General features: G+C 42.6%; 1 protein-coding gene across 1 annotated transcript in view; it reads left to right on the top strand.

Moving 5' to 3' along the window:
* Positions 1-411: 411 nt before the first annotated feature.
* Positions 412-22,113, top strand: part of VAMP3 (vesicle associated membrane protein 3) — a 186,070-nt gene continuing 164,368 nt past the window's right edge. Inside the window, exons 1-2 of the mRNA XM_078642973.1 lie at positions 412-544; positions 13,431-13,518. Of these exons, the coding sequence (XP_078499099.1) occupies positions 543-544; positions 13,431-13,518 (90 nt within the window). The 5' untranslated portion in view covers positions 412-542. The remainder of the gene's footprint in view (positions 545-13,430; positions 13,519-22,113) is intronic.

The raw sequence follows: 22,113 nt of genomic DNA, 5'->3' as shown, positions 1-22,113 counted from the left end.
AACATACTAAATACAAACCCCTACTTAAATATTTTGTTAAACGTGTCAAATGAATTACCTTCTGACACACAGAGCGCACTGAGGACTGTACAGCGAGTCTCCACTGCAGCAGTGTGCACATCTCTCTCATGAAATTACGAGGCAAATTTAGAGATTACAGATTTGCGCTATCACAGTGATACATTTCAATAGTATTTAAATAATATTCTGCCAAAGGTGAAAAAGTTTGAATTTGGAGGCGAATTGTTTGTTTTGACCTTTCATATCCTTTACTAGGATGGTGTGTTTACAATTTTAAGATGGCCATCCAATTTGCTGGCTCAGATTGATTTTCTGCTCTTGTCCGTTTTCTATTACCGCACCTCACAGCCGCTCGTCCATATCCGCCTCAATCAGCGCGTTGCACGCGCTGCTGCCACACCCTTTCCTGCTCACGTCAGCTTCTCGCGGACCCGCCCGTGGAAGCCTACTGCTCAACGGCGATAAGACCGTACGGTGGGAAAAAAACTCTTGACCGGTGTTGAGTTCTGCCAGCCTCAAAAATGTAAGTACAAAAGTAGGGAGAGTGGAAGATTTCAAAGCCGCTTCACTGCCCTGCCGAAAACCAAAGCGCTTCGGGAAGTTCCCGAGATTGCGGATCGCGGACGTAACCTTTCGCTCCTTACTTAAGAGTACTTAACCAACGTCTTCTTTTTCTAAATAAAAATGAACATTGCATAACTTGTCGGCTTCTTTTGAACTTCTTTTAGTTACAGAAGTAGTTTGCATTCCCGGTGAAAATATATTAACTGCTTCTCCGTTTCTCAAACAAAGTCTGGATTGTTTGCAGCGGTTGGCATCTGTGGTGTAAGTGTAATGTCAAGCTTAGCATAGCCGTATGATCACTCCGCGCTGCCTCTGGTCATGCACTCCGTCCTTACTGGCACTTTGTTGACTTTCTCTGCCCATCTTTATAGCTGGAATTCTGTATCGGATGACAGTCACACTGTCCTTACTGGGAGTTGACACTCCACCCGACCGCTTGTCTTCTCCAACCAGGCCCGGCTCCAGGAATTTTTATTTGGGTGGGCCAATAGTGTATTTGGGTGGGCCACTGAGTTGGTCGCGTCCGGCATGACTCGCGGGGAGAGGGAGAGGGGGCAGGGGGGTCACGCGGGGGGTGGGGGTGGGGCGTAATTTAATAATCTCTTTTTTTTAAATGTAGTTTACCGGGTGCCACGCCTTCTCAGCTCCTGCCCAGGATGCAAGCAGCCAGGCTCCCTCCCCAATGGTGCATAATTCCAGTGGCCCTGGTTATATCAATACACCCCAGCAGGCAGCAGTTAATGACTGTGCTGTCTGAACAAATAACTATGGCGTAAACATGTTCAGTTTAGCTGGTTTTGATTGAAAGGGCTTTATTTTTTTTTCCAAGGAAGGAGTACATGATCAAACATTTGGTCTCTCAGAAAAACCATAAGTTTCTGTGGTGGCCCTCCTTTGACTGAGGTAACTTAAAAGTTACACTGCGGTGGCCCTAGGGCCCAGGAAACTCGCTGCCAAGGGCATCTGCTGACAAAGCCTATACATTAAATGCCACATCTCAAAGAGATAGGTATGGTGGGGGTTGGTTTCTGGTTAAATCCTGAGTTTGAGATGGGAGGTTGGTAGAGCAGTGAGGATGCCTTGCCTGGCCAGAATGAGTTGGAGTCAGGCCAGCCATCCACTGCGAGGAGGGAGGGCGCAAAACCCTGTTTATTGCCCTCATCACTTCCTGTTCCAAGGGGAGTGAAAACTCTGGCCCGTCGTAGCGGCATCTCCCGTGGTGAGGCCTCACTGTCATACCCTAAGGCAGTGGTCTTCAAACTTTTTTGCATGGGGCCCCCCCAAAGCAAAATGTTTTGAAGTTGGAGACCCCTGCAAAACTTTATTCCAAGGATCGTAAAACAGGAGAGGCAGGGCTGAGAGCAAAGGCAGAGCTTTTGAGATCATATCATGGACACTTTTTTTGTAGCTCATAATCCACAGTAAATGTGAAACATATGATAGGGAAAATCATCAAGCAATAACAGAAATTGACTAAAAACCTGTTCTCTCAATAAATTGGTTCTTGTGAGCCCCTCGCACTCCTGGGCCCCAATGGAATTTTATTTTCTGCACTAATTATAGCTGAGGCCCTAATTAGCCCCTACCTCCTCTGCCTCTTTCACAACTTACCGACCATGGCTATCACTCCAATCTTGAAACAGGTTATCCATCACTTTTTTGGTTTTACGTAAGGAAGACCCGGCCCAAGGGCATTGGGAAACTTTAAATAAGCACCATTTACATTACACAAATACAAGTTCATAAAATTTATTATATATATTTTTTTATTTTAGGCACTGGACTATTAAGTGATTTGAGTTGAGCTGACAGGAGGACCTGAACTAGGTTCCAAAGTAGGAAGCTCTTGCCATTAGGACACAACTCCTCCCTTTTAGAAATAATGAGCTCCAATGTGCTGTCCCCACCTTTTCGCAGTAAAGGTGCTCTCATCTCTCTGTGAAACGCCCTTCGCAAAGCTTGACTGGTCACCTTTCTTTTGCTTTTTGCTATATTTGGGTATTAAACCAGCATTAATGAGGTAAAACCAATGCCCAGATAGTTTTTACCAAATGTAAAAATGACAAAGTAGATGCATGACAAAATGTTCTGCATAACCCCACATAATTTTCCTTTTCTTGCCACATGATTTGGTCCTTCCCTGCCGCATGATTCCAGTGACCCTGGCTTTAATAGGCCTCTCATGACACTGGACCCTATGCAACTGGTTAAGCAACACACATAAAAGCAGCCGAGGAGCTAATATATTCTTTATGTGATACCATAGTGCTTTTTACCACAGGCATGGAACGTGTAGCTCTATAAATACACTAGTTACTATTTCCCACTGTGAAAACCAGGATTCAAATCGGCGACTCTCTGGTCAGGCACAGAAATCTGCAGTGATTGCTTTAGATAACTGAGGTTTATAACGTAAGAGAGTATATTTTTGCAAAATTCGTTTCATTTGCTTTGTTTTTTCATTTACTGTGTGTGCGCTTTTTTTTAAATATGCAATTATATGAAGATGAAAAAATTACATAGTTATTAGCATGTTGTGTTTACCCTTGAGCCCCGTCTCCCTACTCACTGACAGCGCCCCAGGAAACACTCAGGATTACAGGTGCAAACTTTTTATGCTGTTTAACTTCTGCATATAAAAGAAGACAGCCTGTGAACTCACCAGACAAAACGTCAACGCTTGCAGGCGATCTTCATTCACAATTCCTTCCTTGCAGACGCAGTTGTGCCCCCCTGGGAATGCAATCACGGACCCCCAGGGAGGTGTGCACCACCGTTTGAAGACCTGTGCCCTAAGGCCAGGGCCGGAGCTCCCACCACATGCTGTGCCTGCTGGCTTTGGCCCATTGTCATTCTATATGTGACAATGGGCCGCGATAATCTGTGCTGGGCTGCGCATTGACTTTGGATCAGGAGAGCCAGCCCGAACTCTTGTTGGGGGAGGAACGGCTCACATCAGGCCTCAGGCCAAGGCTCCTGTTTGGGTGGGCCAGGCTCATGTTTGGGTGGGCCCGGCCCACCCGGCCCACCCTCTAGAACCGGGCCTTTCTCCAACTCGGGATAGCAGTGGTGTTGCCCGCTTTCTCTTTTAACCAATGATAGTGCCTGAACGTACAACAAGAGTATAGAGCTTTACAGTTTCAATGTTGTTAATTTTATTAGAAGAAAATTGAGTGATTTTGCCAAATTCCGTTTCATATAGCTCCGGATGAAACCTTTTTATAACGCTTTGTTGCCTTTTGGAAAGAATCCTATTTGCAGCCTTTGTTTTTTATCGCACAATAACGCCTGATAGTGATGCCAACGTTTGAACTCGTGGTCTACATCAATCTTTTATGATTGAGCGGTTGCAATGTAATTTCACACTTCAAGCTGATAATCAGTAGTCAAGTTACACTCCGAAGGATGCCCTTGTTCAGTGGGTCTTGTAACCTATGTGATAAAGAGAAAGAAGTCCCAATATTTTCAAAAGATGAAAAACTATTGTATGTACCCCCTCCTAACTCAAGATCCCAATTAATTGGCAACCACGTCTCCAATAGTACAAATATAAAAGATTAAACATAAAATGAAATCAGTATAAAAATTGTACAATTTATTGCTTATAATGCATTATTAAATACAGAAATACAGTGCCATACAATGAGATAAAAAATGTGTCAATTCACATAAAGAACAATAAAATACAGGTTGTCTTATTTTTATTGGGATCTTGAGTTATGAGGGGGTACATACAATAGTTTTTCATCTTTTGAAAATATTGGGACTTCTTTCTCTTTATCACGTATTACTCCTTGTCCCAGATTGGACTTGTAAGGAGACCTCCCTTCTTTTTGATAATGGTCTTGTAACCTAGAAATTCTTTTTTTGCACTACTGTGGCTGGGATACATTTGAAATCGCATGCATTTAACATTTGCTTAGAGTATTACAACACACAATTAACTTTTACATGTCGGTTGGTTTCAATAATGTCCAATTGTAAAAGCATGTTTTGTTTACCAACGTTAGCCACATGTTGAGTCACGAACAGAAGCATTTAATAACTATATCTATGGCAAGAATTGCAATCTAGATTGATTTTGCTTCTGTCTCTAAGGAAACACTCTTTATTTTCTTTCAGTGATAAAGATTATTAGCCGTGCATTCAAAGAGCGGTTCTGCGTACCTTGAAATAAAGGCGTTTACCTTTAAAGCCCTGATTGTACATTTGTGGAACTTTTTCTGCAGGGGGCATTATTACGGTGCTAAGTGGTGTGTTCTGAAGCTTATCTTATAGATGTGACCTGATACGAGACTCCTTTTCGATCCCTTTATGAAACCTGCATTTCTAACTAAAATGTAATCTGAGCGCTTATGGAGGAGTTTACGAAAAAACAAAATAATGCTAGTTCGTTAGTTTAAGTTGGGCCTGATTCATAATGAGTGTAATGATAGGGGTGGTTATGTTACATGGCCGTACAAGTTATTTTTGTGAATGGCTTAATACTCAGCATAACCTTTCCCTTTATGAAGTAAAATTGCCTTGCTCCATTTGTATTAATGATAATGTTATTACGTGGAAGGAGTAGTATTTTATGAATTTGGATTGTACATGATAAAAAGTTATTTTGAACGAGTCTAAAGGGAACTTCAATTTTAAGCTGTTATGATAGGATAAGTTCAAAATGTACGTTTTCAAAGCTTTGAGAATCGTATGCTGTGATTTGAGTTGGAATTTGTAATAAAACCTTGACTTGTAATGTCACAAAAAGCCTTTTTTAGATCAAGCTTAAAAAAAATTTAATTTTATTGGCATTTCTCATTACTAACAAACAGTTACACAACAAAACAGCAGTACATTACTGACAGACCATACGGTCAATTATACAAAGGATGACAGCATATATAACCTGACATTATTTCGCCTCCACAACACTTTTAGCAGAATACAGTCTGACAATTTACTCCACAATCTGCATGCTTGTATTTCTAGACAAATATTAAAAGGAACTGGCAAAGTAAAGTTCTAATAAGCACTATGACTGGAGATCTCCTCCCCCGCCCAGCACAGTCTAGGATACGGCAGGATAATGAAGAGCAGTTGGCCTAACAGCTAGGGCGTTCTTCCTTGAATCCGGGGACCTGGGTGCGAGTCTCGGCAACGACGCTGAACATCCTGTGATTCTGGGCAAATCACTTAATCTCCCCGTGCCTAACAAAACATGAATGTGTCCTCATGTAACGCAAGTGATGCTAAGTAAAGCGCTCTGATACCCGATTTGGGTCAAGTTTGCACTATATAAAACTCTGTAAAGTGTAAAAAAAAAAAAAAAAAAGGATGCTCCAATCCAGGTGGATATTCAATGTAGGTTTATTGAGTAACATGATATATGGTAGAATGAGTAATCCTTAAGTCAGATGGTAATAAAGATGGTATGTAAAGTCCCAAGTATGAGGGAAATCATGAGCCCCACCAGGAGCAGCCTCTATGCTGCCTCAACCCATCCACCAACTGATTCGTGCACACAAACATTCCAAATACAAACGTTCTATCGAGCAGTCATTCTGGCTGAGCAGCAGGATACCACATATACACAATGCAATGATGCCCCACTCGGGAATCTTCCGCAGAGCTCAGCCAGGTGCCACATGAACCCCATATATTCCGAGGGCGAGGTTGCGTCGGCATTAGCTCCCAGAAGCTTGCTAATTAAGACCTACAATAAGTAACATTTCGGACCCAGTCCTTCGTTGTCGGTGGGGGAAGAGCACCCCAATGAAGGGCCACCTCACGCTTAGCCATCAGCAGGAGCATGGAGGGAGCTTCCTCAATTTTAGTGGTATGTCAGGAAGAACACCCAACAGCGCCACCAAGGGCATGCAGGATAGGTCTTGACCCGTTATGACTTTGATGTGGTGCAATATTTTTAACCAGTAATTGGCAATAGTTCTACATTGCCACGCCAAGTGCATGAATGATGCTTGGGGAGCCCCACAATGCCGCAGGCATCATCAGAGCGCAATCCCATCCGATGAAGCTGCATCAGGGTGCGGTATAGTTGGTGGATATATTTTAATTGAAGAAGTCTGAGACGGTAGTTAGGGGATAACTGCTCTGTCTGCAACTAAACTCCCACTGCTCGTCAGTAATGGTCACACCCAAATCCCCCTCCCACGCCGGTTTTAGATCAAGCTTATGCATATGACCTCTTGTATACTTTAGAATACTTCTCTTGTGAGATTAAAGCCACCCCCTAATTTTGATTTGTTTGCTTGTGTCCTTTAAAAATACTTGCTTGCTAGTGGTCAGTCCTGTCTTTTTGTCCCTCCTTTTCTCTGCCGTTCCTCCCATGAGAGCAGGGATTAAGTACTGTCTTATTTTGCTACGGTTCTTTATCTGTTCTTTTGGAGACTCTTTTTTTCTTGGTTTCCTGCTCTGTTACGCTTTGCCCATGTTCAGCTTAGGTGCCATAACGCTACATGTAAATATAGCATTCTCCCTCCCACCTCCTCTTAATGCCAAAGTTGTTACTTCTGCCTCCCGCTCTGTTGCTTTTGATTTTTTTTTGTCTTTTAGCACTTTTCGCTGTCCACTGTTACTTAGGCTTTTTGGTAGGATATTAGTTTGGTTTTGGGCTTCTTTTTAAGGGGGATTGTGCTTGTTGAAGTCTTAATTTGTAAAAAGGCATGAGTCATTGCAACCCTTCCCACTCTTCCTTGTGCCTGCTGCTCCAATCCCTTAACCCTCCGCCACGCTAAATTTGGGTAACTTTGAAGTGAAAGCATGAAGTGGTGCTTTTACTTAAAAATGCTTGTTTTCTTTGGTATTAGGCACTCCACTAAAGAGCATGTATTTTCACGCAGTCTCCCTAATGTGCTTCCCTTCACTCCCTCGTTTCTTTAAAGCCATGCTTTAGGTTGGGTTAATTTGATCTCAAGAACAATTAGATGTGTGTTATTTATTTTTGAATTATTTCAGCTCATTTAACCGTACCTCACAAATTGCTTCATGTTTTTTGCCACAGGTGGTCGAAAGAGTGCCTGTTCGAACCCACAAATGAAGGAAGCTAATTAATTCCTAGTCTGCATTCTTGCGTTGGGTCTCGGGTCCGCAATCTTTATTTTCCTTTACCTTTTTTTGTGCCCGATGAACACTACGTGCTTTCTCGGGGTCGCAGCCCTGCTTGGGAACGCAGGTGGTAATAGTACAGCATGGCTACCCCTCACCATAAACGCAAGAGGAGAGACCACTGCTTATACCTGCCTTTAAGGTATGCTCCTAGTATCCGCAGGGTTCCACATCATTTGCCTTTTCCTGTTTGGTTTTTTAATGGACTGGACTGCAGATGGCATGATTTCATAAAAATGAAATTCATGATGAAAGCAGGAAAAAAATGTTTAATTGGTTCATAAGGCACTGAAGAGCAGACTGGCGCTTATCTGCTTGGTAGTTTGTTTGTAAAAAAAATACTTAGTTGCTTCGCCCACTCCTCTCCATCAAACCTTATTATGTTAAAACTCCTTGCTCTTGGGAATCCTCTATTCTGTTCTGCCACTTCCCCCTTCCTGGGTGCTGCCCACTCTTACATTGATTTGTTCTCTACATCCCTCATACCCAACAGCGCCTCATCCCCTCACCATAGTCCGGATCCTATAGGAAGTCGATTGTGCCAGCGGTCATGAGAAAATGCTTTATTGTAGTTCCAGTTCAGTGAAAGTAATGCAAGCAAAGTCATGGATCTCTGCTCTCTAGCCTGTGCTTTACCACAAGCAACTCTGGCAGGGTGCCACGGTGTATGCTGCACATATAGCGCTTAGAAATGAACTGAGTATTTGCTTCAGTGGTGATTATTGCTCCCTCTTTTGTTCATGCTGTACATCACTAAAATTTTAGCTGACGCTGTTTAGCATGTACGTGCTTTGTAGCTTATCCTTTGGTATATCAGCACTAAATACATTGGATACAAATATCCTAATAAAAACGAAAACCTATTCAAGAAGTAAAACAAAACGGCATATGTTGTAGTGTGGGCCATGTTTTATGCCGGGAAGAAATGTGGATTGTTTTTTAGGTCTCGCGACCTATCGATGCGCGCATGCGCATCGAGCGGAGCGAGAATTCAAGTAGCGAAAATCTTCATGAAACCACCAGCTTTTTGCTGGCGGTTTTCATGAAGTTCACGTGATCAAACACGAACGCGCATCAGCCTCCCTCCCTCCTAATTGCATTTTTTCAACGGCCGCCGCACAGCACATCAAAGGGCTTCGCCCAGCGTGCGCTCTGCGGCTTCTCCTCCCCTAATTAGTCATTTTCGCCGCTCCCCTGCCCGCCTTGTCGCATTTCTCCTCCCCCCTCCCCTTCTCTGCCTTCCTTTCCCGGCGCACGCATTTGTTGACATTTTCGCTGCTTTGAACTCCACTCCAGCACATGCTGTGCTTGTTTAAATGGGTGCTTGGTTTCAAAGCTTCTGTGGAACACTTTTTTTCTGTTGCGGCAGTGTGGAAATGCTATTTCGCTTACATTTCTGATCTCCTGATGCAGTGTTTAAATCTAGAATATTTAACATTATGTGAACATCGCGCTACCCCCATTCCCCCCATATGCATTCTGAAAATGGTTGCTTGGTTTCAATGCTTTTGTTCTAACTCTCGCTCCCTTGATGCATGTGAAAATGCTATATTGGTTTTATTTCTGCTCTCCGGATGCGGTGTGAACATTTTGAATAATTTACTTCATGTGATAAAAGCGTGAAATCTGTGTAAACAAAAAGCTGGTGTGTTTTAGAAAAGAGAATGCTAACGTACCATCTAACCCATATTGCTGTCTTATTTTGATTATATTTCCCCCACCACATGTGTAAGTGCATACAAAGCACAATTAATTACCAATTGTAAGTTACAAACATTTAGCAATTATCTTAAATGTGAATGTTTTACTGAGATTTTACGGCATGTGTGGCATTTATAAACTGTAAAGTAAAAGTTAAAACAAGCATTGGCATAGCCAATAGGTCTCGCCTTTGGGACCTTATAAGTGTTTAGTTATCCAGCACAATATCCTTGGTGCAACAATATCAACCGTTGCATTGCTAAACACTTATAAGGTCCCAAAGGCGAGACCTATTGGCTATGCCAATGCTTGTTTAGTTTGTCACAAGTAATCTTGTGCCACTGCATCTGCCTGCTGTCCCCTTTGAAACGTACAAAAGCAAAAATAAATAGCAGGCTTTCGCTTTACTACATTTTTAATACTCAGCGTGCCAGCATTTGAGTTTTGGAAGGCACAGAGCTTAGGCAGAGACTCAAACGGCGTTCCCCAGTTCCAAAGTCCCCAGCTTTGTATGTTATGCCACATCGCCGCTCCAAATCCATCAGCTTTGTTTAGGGTGGATTATGTCCGTTACCCTCAGTCACCCTCTCACCATGCACCCACCCATAACCCCTTAACCACTTGGATGCTAAGCCATGCCCAACACTCCCATTGAATTTCCATTGAAACCAATGGAAACTCCATGACGAGCTGGGCTCGTCATGAGCGTCGAAGGGGTTAATCTCTTTTGTTTCCCTGAGCACCAGCCAGCACAGCACCAGCACATTCACTTAAAACATACAGAGTCTCACATCCATAGTCTGTTTTGGGGCCCCTCCCTTCCAGCCCTCACAACATTCCCACAGCACGCTTAGCTTCTCTCCCTCATGGGCCATAAGTGTTCCCATGCTGCCCATTTGCATTGCTCTTCCGTCCTCTCTCCTGTTGTCCTTGTGTTAAAAATGTTTATTTAAAATGCAGTATTTGTTTTTAATTTACCCGGGAGGATTCCTACAGCCCTTTTCATTTAAACAGACCCTCTCCATTTACCTTTTACATGTAACTCTTCCTGGCACCCCTTTGCCCCGTCACACTTCGACTGCCCCCAGCCAATGAAAACAAGCAATTACAATGCAATAGGCTTCGCATTTGCGAGAATTTGAGATATTGGCATTATAAATAACAATGCCTTTTATTTACATATTGGTTTTGAAAACATAAATAAGGCATTTGCGTTTACAATGCCAATAGCTTAAACTCTTGCAAATCCGAGACCTATTGCATTGCGAATGCTTGTTTTCTGTGCACCCCCTTTTTTTTTTTATTTTAAACTCATCCTTTTGCGGTTACCTTTTGCGGTTAAACTATCTTCTGCTTTCAATAGTTCAAACCAATATAAGTTTGCACCAAAGTTATCACGTTTTCCAGTGATGTGCGTTAAAACAAAGTATCTACATCTGTAATTCAATTATTTCCTAGATCACACCCTTTATTTTCTATCAAAATTCTATAAGCAATGGTAGGTTTATTTTAGAATGAAAATATTTTATGGCAGTTATATGGCCACTACATCTGGGTGGCGCGTTTTTCTCCTTTTTTTTTTTTTTCTTTCTTTTGTGACATGAGTGCAATGAAAACAATAATATAACAATCAAACCAGCTCGCCGAGGGCAAACCAATTGTCTTGGCTGGTGCTTGTTTTACTTTGGCTATGCTGATCAGAAGACTCTATTGTTATCTTCCAATTAAGGATGCAAGTTTTCCCAGGAAAACCCTTCTATATTAACTATTTCAGTACCATATTAAGATTGTGAACTGATACTTCGTTATGAGCCCTGCCCTCCTCACATCTACCACAGAGCCGTGGCCGCCATTGCACCCAAACTGCAACGCACCATCAACACCACCTTCAAAACAGGCACCTTCCCTGAAGACTGAACATGCGCAGAAGTCTGGCCCCTGCTCAAAAAACCCATAGCTGACCCTCCGACCTCAAGAACAACCGGCTCATCTCCAGCATGGGACAACAGTTAGTGGCTGACTGCCCTCAGAAGCCCACCTACCCCCGCAGACCACGCCACAAACCTCTGCATCGTACTAGACTCACCATGAACCGACCGGTCAACGCCGTCACCTCTAGCTGCTTCAACACCCTGCGCATCCTTCGCAAGAACTTCAAATGGATCCCCCCTGAGTCAAGGAAGACAATCAGCCACACACTCCTCACCAGCAGGCTGGACTATGGAAACGCACTCTACGCCAGATGGTGTCTTCCCGCCCCCTTTGTCTGAAAGGGGTGTGTAGGACAGAGGGTCCCCCTCCTAACTACAAATCTGAGGGAGGCGACAATGCTGGTGTGAAGTGTGCCACTGCTGTGCTGGTCTGTATAAAATGTGGGAGTGGTGTGTACAGTAAGTAGGTTGGCAGCTGCAGCAGGTTAAACAAAGGAATGCACCAAGAGCAGTTGCTGCTGGGTAGACCATTCAGGCAGCTCAACTCTGCATGTGGCGATCCTGATTTGCAGGGCTGGAAAGGGGGCTTTTACAGTGGAGTATGGGCTAGTGTTACAGTTGTAAAGGGGGCAGGAACTCCGGTAATAACCCCTTACCACCCAGGCAAAGCGGCCTGTGACCAGTCTCTGAAAACGGTGTCGCTCTCTACCCCGGCGAAAGCACACCCTCATTCCTCACCTGCCCGGGTGCTGGTCTTACTCTCCTTCGCACCACCAGACAGTGGCCTGCCGCCTCCTGCTCTGGAAATTATGTCAGCGCCAGACGAGTCTCCAGTTGTTATGGATGAAGTTGTTATACATGAAGTGTGGTGTATGTGTGAAGCTGTCTCTGCCATGTACAGCTGCTGTGTGAATGCACAACATAAAAAAAATTAACAAGAAGCGTGGCACCCGGCCGTGAAGCATGCTCAGTGCAGGCTATTAATTGGAAAATTCAGCTTCACAGCTGGATGCCGCGCTTCATGTTTTACTTTCGCACAGCGGCTGTACGTGGCAGAGGCAGCATCACACATACGCCACACTTCAACTTTAACAATGCTCGCTAAATGGGCAACATGCTTGTATACAAGCATTGTTAAAGATGAAGTGCAGCGTATGTGTGAGGCTGTATTGGCCCACGAAATGCCAAAAATAAACAAAGTAGTGCAGCGAAACCCAATACGTGATCCACACTGAAAGGATCCATGTAGCAGGGGCGATCGCCTGGACTTGGACAAAACGCCCACAAGTCGGCACAAATGTCCCCTGTGCACCAACCAAAGCAATGGGTTTATAACTGCATGCCAAGCAACCAAACAAAAAGCGGTAGGTGTGTTTCATTGCACAGAGGAATTACGAAATTCCTCGCAGAGCAGTAACAAAGCCAATCAATGGTAATTAATCGGTGGGCTCTAAGCGTACTGTAAGTTTACAGTAGGTATTTTGCAACCATACGGTTTGATGTCTGGCAGGTGAGACCTAAAGTCCATACTTAATTACGATAAAAGATAAAAAGTAGAACAGGCACACAAACATTCAGACTTATAACAAAACCAATACTTTTCTTGCAAGTAGCATCTAGCTGCCCAGAACATGTCTTTAGTTTTCATCCTCTTTTAAAAGTTAAAAACATTTGCTTGCGATCACTTTCCCTCATCAGTGAACTTATGAACCTTTGTCCGAATTCAAATAGAAGCAGGCATGTCAAAAGTAATATTCAATGATTCAGTTCTCCCTCCGACTGGGCACACACATTGTTCTTGCAAGACACCTTTTATCACTCATCCAGTCCCATAGTTGGGAAACATCTAAAGACACAATCCAGCAATGTTTATTTTCTTTTCCCTGCTCCCTTCTTACTGTAAGGTTGCTGGAGCAGTGTTGGCTCCAGCAGACTGAATTCAAACTTGACAGCAAAAAGCTAAAATCCCTTTCCCTGCACATAGGTTTTCAAGAAGGTCTTTACCCTTTAGAAAAGATTTGGAAATACCTCTTTAGTTGGCATAATCCAATCAGTCTTCAAAGCATGGGTCTAAAGTGCAGATTTTTTTCCCCTTTAATTTAGGACTTCACCTGGACCTGCCGGTGCTGCCCCTGGCACAGCTGCAGGTGGAACTCGACGATTGCAGCAGACTCAAGCACAGGTCGATGAGGTAATATAAGTCTGAGCCCAAAATATATTTCTTAATATCCATTTTATGCTTTTAATTGAATACTGTTTTTTAAATTATCATGCAACCACAAAATGTATAAAGGTTAGATTTTAAGTCACTTATGATCCTCCTACATCACACATTGTTAGACTTTTAAATGTCTGTGTTATTACTAAGCGACAGGCTATATGCCACCTTTGTCCTGTTAAAAACAATGTCTTGGTTGCCTTCTGCTGGAAAACTGTCTGCCTGCTGTATGTATGTTTGTCTATTTTGTCATTTCTTCTGTACTGTCTATTAACAGTGTGCTGTACAGTGGCAAGCTACATTTGAGTACGGGGGTGAGGGTTTTTTGGGAGGACGGAGGGCAGTGATGAAGTTTATGAGAGTGCAAAATCAGCCTATTTGAGGAGCCCGCATATCTGTGGTGGTTTTTCTTGAAAAGGTGAGTCTGTTTGTCCCTGAATTTTGACATCTCATACCTTCAAGCCTAAGCTATCAGAGCAGCATAGCCTTCTGTGTGGTTCTTCAGAGTGTTGTAGATGTTGAAGGGTTTTGGCAATGCAGACTTGAGATGTCTGGGTCGATTTAATTAGTTCTTGGAGTTGTTCTTGATGTATGTTCCTGAAGAAGTGGAAGTTAACTTTCTCCTTTTTCTACTGACTTTAATTTGGGTAGAGTAGCATGTGTGATGGTAACGCGCGCATGGTGAGACGTGTACAGTCCAGGATTGGTCTGCATGTCCATAAGAAAGGCATCTGCCTCTTTATGGTATGTCTTGAGATCCATCATTTAAGGCAGCATTTTCTGGATGGTCATCAAATGCTTGGTACTAGTTTGTGAACTCTCCTAGTGATATACCATAGTTAATTACCACTAGAACATAAATCACTTTACTAACCAGTTATTGGAGGAGGAGGGTACAAAATTTAGAAACTATCTACACCACAAAATCCTTTTCCCACTGGAAGTTCTGGTTCAGTAGGAATATCACTGCACTGTATCACATGGCAAGGACAGACACCTATACTACAAAGGCAAAGTCACTGCGAAGGTCACCTGTGATGCTAAAAGCTCACATGAATAAAACATAAATTATTACTCCCAAAACCGGGAAAGCTGGGTTGTGGAACTGAAAGGATGAGTTTGTCACTTGTTTATATTATGTTCACCCAATTTAGTCATTCAAAAATCCTACACTCACATTTTATGGTATGCTTCATCATCGGGCTAGGTACCCAATATAATCCTGATGGGATGGCATAACCCAGAAAAGATTGAGAGCTCTTGATATTCTAAAGGGGTGTTGGTGGGGGGGGGGGGGGGCTAACAGTTGCTATTGTAAGTAGTCTAAATTGTCCAAGGGATACACCTCCAAAGGTTTTTTTTAAAGCAAAAGATAGGAGGCGCAGTGAAAAAGATTAAGGAGGCGATGTTGTTCCAAAAGTGCTCTTCTTTATTTCTGTAATTAAACCAGATAGAACAGCCAACGCGTTTCGTTACAGAATGTAACTTAGTCAGGGCATATATTCAAACGCGGCATATAGTGAGCCAGCGTACAGATGACCATGCAGGCAGAGTGTCGCTTCGAAGTGCCGTATGTAGGTAAATCAAGAAAAGAGTACTTATAACTCCACGTCCAATGTCAAACAGGGCATATCACTCCATGGGGTATTTCAAAAAAATCTTGTACAATTCACCTCCTAGATACGCAAGGTAATCATGCAGGGACTCTGATGCAGTCTACCGACTTTATTACCGTATGTATCTAGGAGGTGAATTACAAGACCTCGGGGTTCTTCGTATTTGCTCCTTACTTGAAGCAATATTTACAAGAGAGTGCCTTAACAGATATACACCGCTCAGGAATCGATATTTTTACTATACTTTTTCCTTCATTGGATTATCATTTTCCTTAAGGCGTTCTCCGATGTACAAGATTTTTTTGAAATACCCCATGGAGTGATATGCCCTGTTTGACATTGGACGTGGAGTTATAAGTACTCTTTTCTTGATTTACCTACATCCGGCACTTCGAAGCGACACTCTGCCTGCATTGTCATCTGTACGCTGGCTCACTATGTGCCGCGTTTGAATATATGTGAAGTTACATACTGTAACGAAACGCGTTGGCTGTTCTATCTGGTTTAATTACCGAAATAAAGAAGAGCACTTTTGGAATAACAACATCGCCTCCTTAATCTTTTTGAGTGCGCCTCCTATCATTTGCTTAAAATATCTACTGTTCGGATTTGTGCCTTAGGACAACAGGCACTTGGAGTGTGCAGCACCACAATTAATACTTTGAAAAATACTATTGTTTTGGTTGTGCTTAACCTTGGTCGGGTTGTCTTGTTCTTTTTCCTTACACCTCCAAAGGTTTGTTGGCTCTTGGTGTCCTCAGACAAGGTGTAAAATCAAGAAGTGGGTGGAATAGGTAATTAGTGTTCTACCATCCTGAATGAATGAACATAATAAAATGTCTAAAGCTCAGTCACCCAGGGGTGTCCCGATGATGAAACTCAATGGTAACCAGAGGTCCACAGTAAGAGAAAGGTGTCTGCCAATAAGTGATCCACAGATGTCGATGTGTCTGGTCAATTTCATAGGCACAATACTTCACCAAAGGTGTTTTTTACTCTAAAATATAATCAACCGCTGGGTCGATATTGCGTTCCCACTCTCATTTAGAAGGATGCACAATTTTTAGTTGTTTGTAATGTTTTTTAAAATAAACTATTGGATATAAACTGTTTATATATGTAATTTTGCAGCCTTGAGAAAGTCCTTGAGGACGAAATGCGTGTCGGCTGGCTTTTTTTGTCTGTAATGGAATAAATGAAATTGACCAGACACGCCAACATCTGTGGATCATTTATTGGAAGAATTTCAATGAAACTGTATCAACTCGTTGTGCTTTTGTCGCTATATAACTAAGGATAAAAGTAACAATATTCTGGTGTGCTTTGGTGCATATGTTGACATTTATAACTAGACTACCTTGCGTTGGTCTAGTGGATTTATGCCCAAGGTGGGTGGGTATTTTAGCACCATGGTAGCGCTCTTGCAAATGGGTGAATTGCAAATTGAGTGTTAAAACATAAATAACTGACATATAGATGTGCAGATCTGGGAGCATATCCACTGTTTGTACATAAGTAAGAGAAAGGTAGTTGTTGTGCAAAAAGTCTTTAGTGGTTATCCGTGGTGATGGTGCCATAACCCAGAATGATGTACCACCTAGTCTGGTAAGTTTTATTTTAGGTTTAACTGCCATGCATTTTTTCAGCAGAACAGAGGCATCTCCTGGGAGTATATTTTATAATTTTACCACAAAGATAACTTGAACCCAGTCATAATCCTCTTTATGGGTGAAACCTAGCGCCTTGATAACTGGCTTCCTGTGATGGAAAGAATAGGTTACGTTTTTTTCAAGTGAGTACATCCAGAGATATATCTTGCCAGATTTAGGATCATTCTTACAGCTGCATTTTTAATGATCTGGCACCTCTGCAAGACATACCGACCTAGGCCCTGTTGAACAACTTTGACCTAGTTCAATATGAAAACAATCGGGCGTGCACTACGTCCTTCCTAGAGGTATTTTGTGTAATATGCACAGAATTGCAAACCAGGTGGAGACTACCTTGTTGATATGTGCAGTGAATGATAGCTGATTCTCCAAATAAGATCTCCAGGTTTCTGGCATAAGTTACTGGAGTTGGCGGTTCACCCAACTGTTTAAGCTGGAGACCAAGCTGGTGCCTGCTTTCTGAACAGTAAAACATTGTTTTTCAACATTAAGTTTGAGACCGCCTTGCTGCATCCAGTCAGCAAATTTGATTATAATGAGCACCGAACCTATTACCTTATGGATTAGCGGTCTGGGATATTGACACCACAATTTGTGTCACATTACCTTACTAAAATAGCAAGTTCATTACAGTGAGATTGAGAGAGATGCAGAACTGACTGAAGGGGTTTTAGACCTGTATTTTATCAGTTCTGGCATGAGTACATGAATCTCTTTCCACACCTGCCAATGGTCGCTTCTTCTTGCATTGATGCAAATTTACAGCTGAGTAGGATTGTGCCACCCAGGTTGTCAAAAACACAATAACCACAGCAAATCCTCCATGGGAAGTGGTGCCAAAAGCAGTGGTAACTCGGCAGAAAAAGCTGGAATGGCATCCCGCCAGGGTCCTCTGTTGGTGTTGAAATGATGTGGAAATGAACCTCGTGATTATCACATCTGTGCAGGGCAATAGCTGTTTGTTCCAGCAGCCAGTGGAATACCTGGCTTTATACATGCTAATTTTCCCCTAAGAAAAGCTGCTTATGTAGTTTGACATAGTGGAAGACTAGAATCGGGTACTCGACAGCCAAACCAGCCCCTCCTAGTCACCTTACACACTAATAGTGGAAGGGAGTAACCTACCTGGAAAAAAATGCACATATATTGACTGAAAAAAGGCTAAAAACAGTTTTTTGGCTTAAATGGTTGGTTAAAACCACGAAATTCACCAGTTATGGATCATGGTGAAAACTAACTCTGTCCACCACCTTTGCATTTCATTTGGCTTCACTCATGACAACGCTGCTTGTTACAATGTGGTTTGTTATATATGGGATCAAGTACCCCTACCATACATTATAAGGATTTTGGAAATCACTGAGGAGTTATGACCATATAGAGGAACAAGGCTAAAGTCTGAGTTCCCTTATAAGGACATGAATCTTTTCTTTGTGGATGCACTTATAGAAATAGGTTATTAAATACTTATAGACGGCAACTCCTTGTAAAAGGTATGCCGATAAATGAACGTGTGTATCCTACTATTAGTTTAATGTCACACTATAATGTGCAGAGCTAGATGAACATAAATACATGCAGTTGTATTACGCCCCTCCTTAAGTGCTTCAGATTCTTACCTCTTCTGCACTTGGAGGCTTAGTTATTGTCATTTTTAAACATTCCTCCGTTCTGTAAGAGCATATGTATAGCTGAGTTTGACACTGTTCTTGGTGTTAAGGTCAAATTTGGCGTGTTTGAGTGCAAATATGTGTTGGTGTATGGAAATAGGAGTGTACATCAGTGACGTGTCATTTTTGTGTGTAGTTAACAGCATTATTTATAATGTATGATTTTATTTATTGCATATACTTGTTTCTAATTTAGTTTTTACATGCTGGACTCTGTTTTGTTGTTTTGTTCCCCCTTACAGTGTTTGTATTGATGTTCATTTGTGTTCTTTCCTCTTTGTTTTTTATTTTTGTTTGTGTTAGTGAGTAGTGTACTCAGCCTGTGTATCACAGTCTTCTTATGCATGTTAATCTCTAGTGTTGTGCTAATGGTGCCCCTGAGTGTGCTCCTGGTTATACTGATGTAGATAGGTTCAAGTTTGTGTGACGTTGTGCAAATACATATTCATAAGTATGCCTCTGAATGTCTCTGTGCCCATGTGATTATGATTCAGTGCTGCTCTGAATTCAATAGTGTACTGAGTGTGCTGTAATGCAAATGTTTGTTCCTGCTTGTCTCTTTGAGTGACTCTATGCCTGAATGAGTATGTGCCTCATACTATGGCAGAATGCAAAATCGCATTTGGTTTAAGTTTGGGCGATGATTGCTTTTTTTTTTTCTTCAAGGTGCATATGTTTCTATGCTTGTGACTTTTATGATGCACTGATGTGCTTGGTGATGTCATAAGGAATGGTATCAGTGTTGTCACTTGTGATCACATGCACTGCATAGAGATGGCGAGAGTTGTTTGCCTGCAATTTCATAACTGATGGTTAGGATATAGTAGATTGTTTTAGAGTAAAGTGCCATAGAGCGAGAGTACTATACAGTGTTACAGAGTAGTGTATAGTGGTCTAGAGTGGAGTAGAGGTATTGGTTTTACGTAAGATGGTGTAGAGTGCATTGGCATAGAATGCAGCAGCGTGGAGTGGCACAGGGTAGATTTAAGTAGATTCGTTCAGAGTAGAGAGCAGTATTGTAAAGTTCAGTGATACAGAGTAGATTAGAGCAGTTTAAAGTGGATTGGTGTAGAGTGCAGTGAAGCAGATTTCAGTTATGTAGAATAGTGTTGGGTAGAGTACATTGCAGAGGCATCGAGCAGAGTGGCGCAGAGGCATCGAGCAGAGTGGTGGAGAGGCATTGTGTGTGTGTGTGTGTCAAAATCCCAACTTTAGAAAACTTCAAAAGGAGCGGGCATGGACTCAACTGTTGCAGTGCCAAAAGATATGAATTTATTATAGTTACTTGATTATGTCTGACTCGTTTTCGCCACGCCAAATGACCTTGCTCACATGTATGCACTATGACATTTGCCTTGTTTTTAGAGCAAAATACAATGTGATACACTTAAACACATAAATATGGCAGCTGAAGAGACTCTGGCAATGCATTTTACCAGAAAGGGCTACGCCCTCATTGCACACTTACAACAATTGAAATAAATAAAATGCAGAGTTTTATATTGTTGACACTAATAAAAGCATTGTATCAAAAACATCGACATTGATCTAACAGTGAATATACCAAATGACCCTTAATACATAAGAAGGTAAATAAAACACTGCATGTCCAATCAAATGAATGTTGCATATCAATACATATCTGCGTGCCTCCACATGTCAAGTCAAGATGTTTATTGTTATTGCAGGACAGAATTTTCATTTTGATCATATTTGTGCAAAATGACTAACATACAGTACTGTGTTAATAGTTGTAAAAACCTATAGCCAGAAAATGTAAATATAACAAATTAAGTGCACTGTGCATTGTTTGTCTTCTCTCAGCATTGAGGGTGTTATATATTTTGAGATACACGACTAGGTAATATAATAAATTCTGTATTGACCTTCTGTCTGTTGCCTAATTGTTAATTCTAATAAACTAAAGTGCCTATTTTATAAAGCACATAAATACCAGTGCTTAGTGCTATATAGTACTATGGAGAGAAGAATCGAAATTTGCCTAGCTTATGTAACGGTAAGTTTCAATTCTATTAAGGACACGGAGGCGAGGATTATGCTATTCTTCCTTCGCTTTATTAACAACATAAACTCCACAGCAGCTCAGGAAAAATATATAAACAAAGAACCATGCTTTCAAATAAAGCAGTGAAATACATTTTTTCTCTAGTCCAAAACCACAACTCCCAAGAGTCTGTTATGCACATCCAGTCCATAGTCCTTCCACCATGTCTACAACGTCTAGATAGCCAGTCTCCTCTCTCTGCTCTTCCTCTTTCTTCGCGCAGATCACGCATTCGCCTCACTGATCCTGTTTAGCTCCCTCGTTGCCTGCCAGAAAAAACGGACAGCGTAAGCGAGGAGCCACAGGAACGAGACAGCATGACAGAGGAGCATCATATGTGAACAAAAGAACATAACCGCATAAAGGACAACACTTTAGTTACTGCCATACGGGCATAGAGGAAAACACTTTACTTACTGCCATACGGGCGGGTAGGAATCACTGTGCATTCCGGGGTGGGATAATCCTCGCCTCCGTGTCCTTAATAGAATTGAAACTTACCGTTACATAAGCTAGGCAAATTTCGATTCTATGTCAGGACCGGAGGCTTCAGATTATGCTAGTTCAAAGCTTACTCACCACCAACTGGGCTAGGTCCACCACCGGTTTAAAATAAAACCTTTTAAACGTGGAATCCGAGGACCAATCTGCAGCCCGCAGTAAATCCTCCAAGCGAGCACCCGCCGCAAACGCCTTAGAAGCCATGGCCCCTCTGGCAGAGTGTGCTCCAAAAAGCTTCGTATTGATGCCTGCCTCATGCATGACCCAACGCGCCCACCTTGCAATGGTGGGGGAGGAGACAGCTTTGTGTGGCTTTCGCAAGGCAATCAGCAATTGACGCTCGCCCGGAGGGCGGATGTCCAAGGTCATATCTTCGTAAGCCTTCAAGCAGTGCACAACACACAACTTAGGAGTGTCCAGAAACGCTGGATATGAAATAGAGCGCGACGCCGACTTTGTGCGACGCCCCAAAGTAAAAGTAACCCCTTCTGGGGAGAAGATTCGTGCCGATATATCCAACGCGCGCACATCCGACACACGCCTGCAAGAAACCAGGCACAACAGCATGGCCAGCTTAGCTGAGAGCTCCTTTAGAGACAAGTAGACGTTGGCTGGCCATGACAGGAATAAATTCAAAACCAAATTGACGTCCCAAAGGACCGAATACCGGGGTTCTGGAGGTAACGAGAGACGAATACCTCGCAGAAGCCGGCAAACCAAAGGGTGTTCTCCGACAGGAGACCTATCGATCGGGTTGTGACCCGCAGAAATCGCAGAACGAATCGCATTAATCGTCCTATAAGCAAGGCCATTCGAGGCCAGTTCCGCCAGGAAATTCAAAATGGGAACGAGGCCCGCGACCAAGGGATCCAAATCCCTTCGAAGACACCAACGCATCCACTTAAGCCAAGCGGATCTGTAGCGCTTCGTCGTACTATCGGCCCATGCTTTGGAGAGAAGGCCCTCAGCCGATCCCGAAAGGCCCGGGAGCGACCAACGTCTCCTGAGAGCCTCCACGCCATGAGACGGAGAGAGCTCCGCAAGAC

The sequence above is a fragment of the Lissotriton helveticus genome, chromosome 5_1 (assembly GCF_964261635.1).
Source record: "Lissotriton helveticus chromosome 5_1, aLisHel1.1, whole genome shotgun sequence".
Classification (NCBI taxonomy): domain Eukaryota; kingdom Metazoa; phylum Chordata; class Amphibia; order Caudata; family Salamandridae; genus Lissotriton; species Lissotriton helveticus.
Note: the sequence above shows the minus strand (reverse complement) of the source record. Positions and strands in the feature narration are given on the sequence as shown.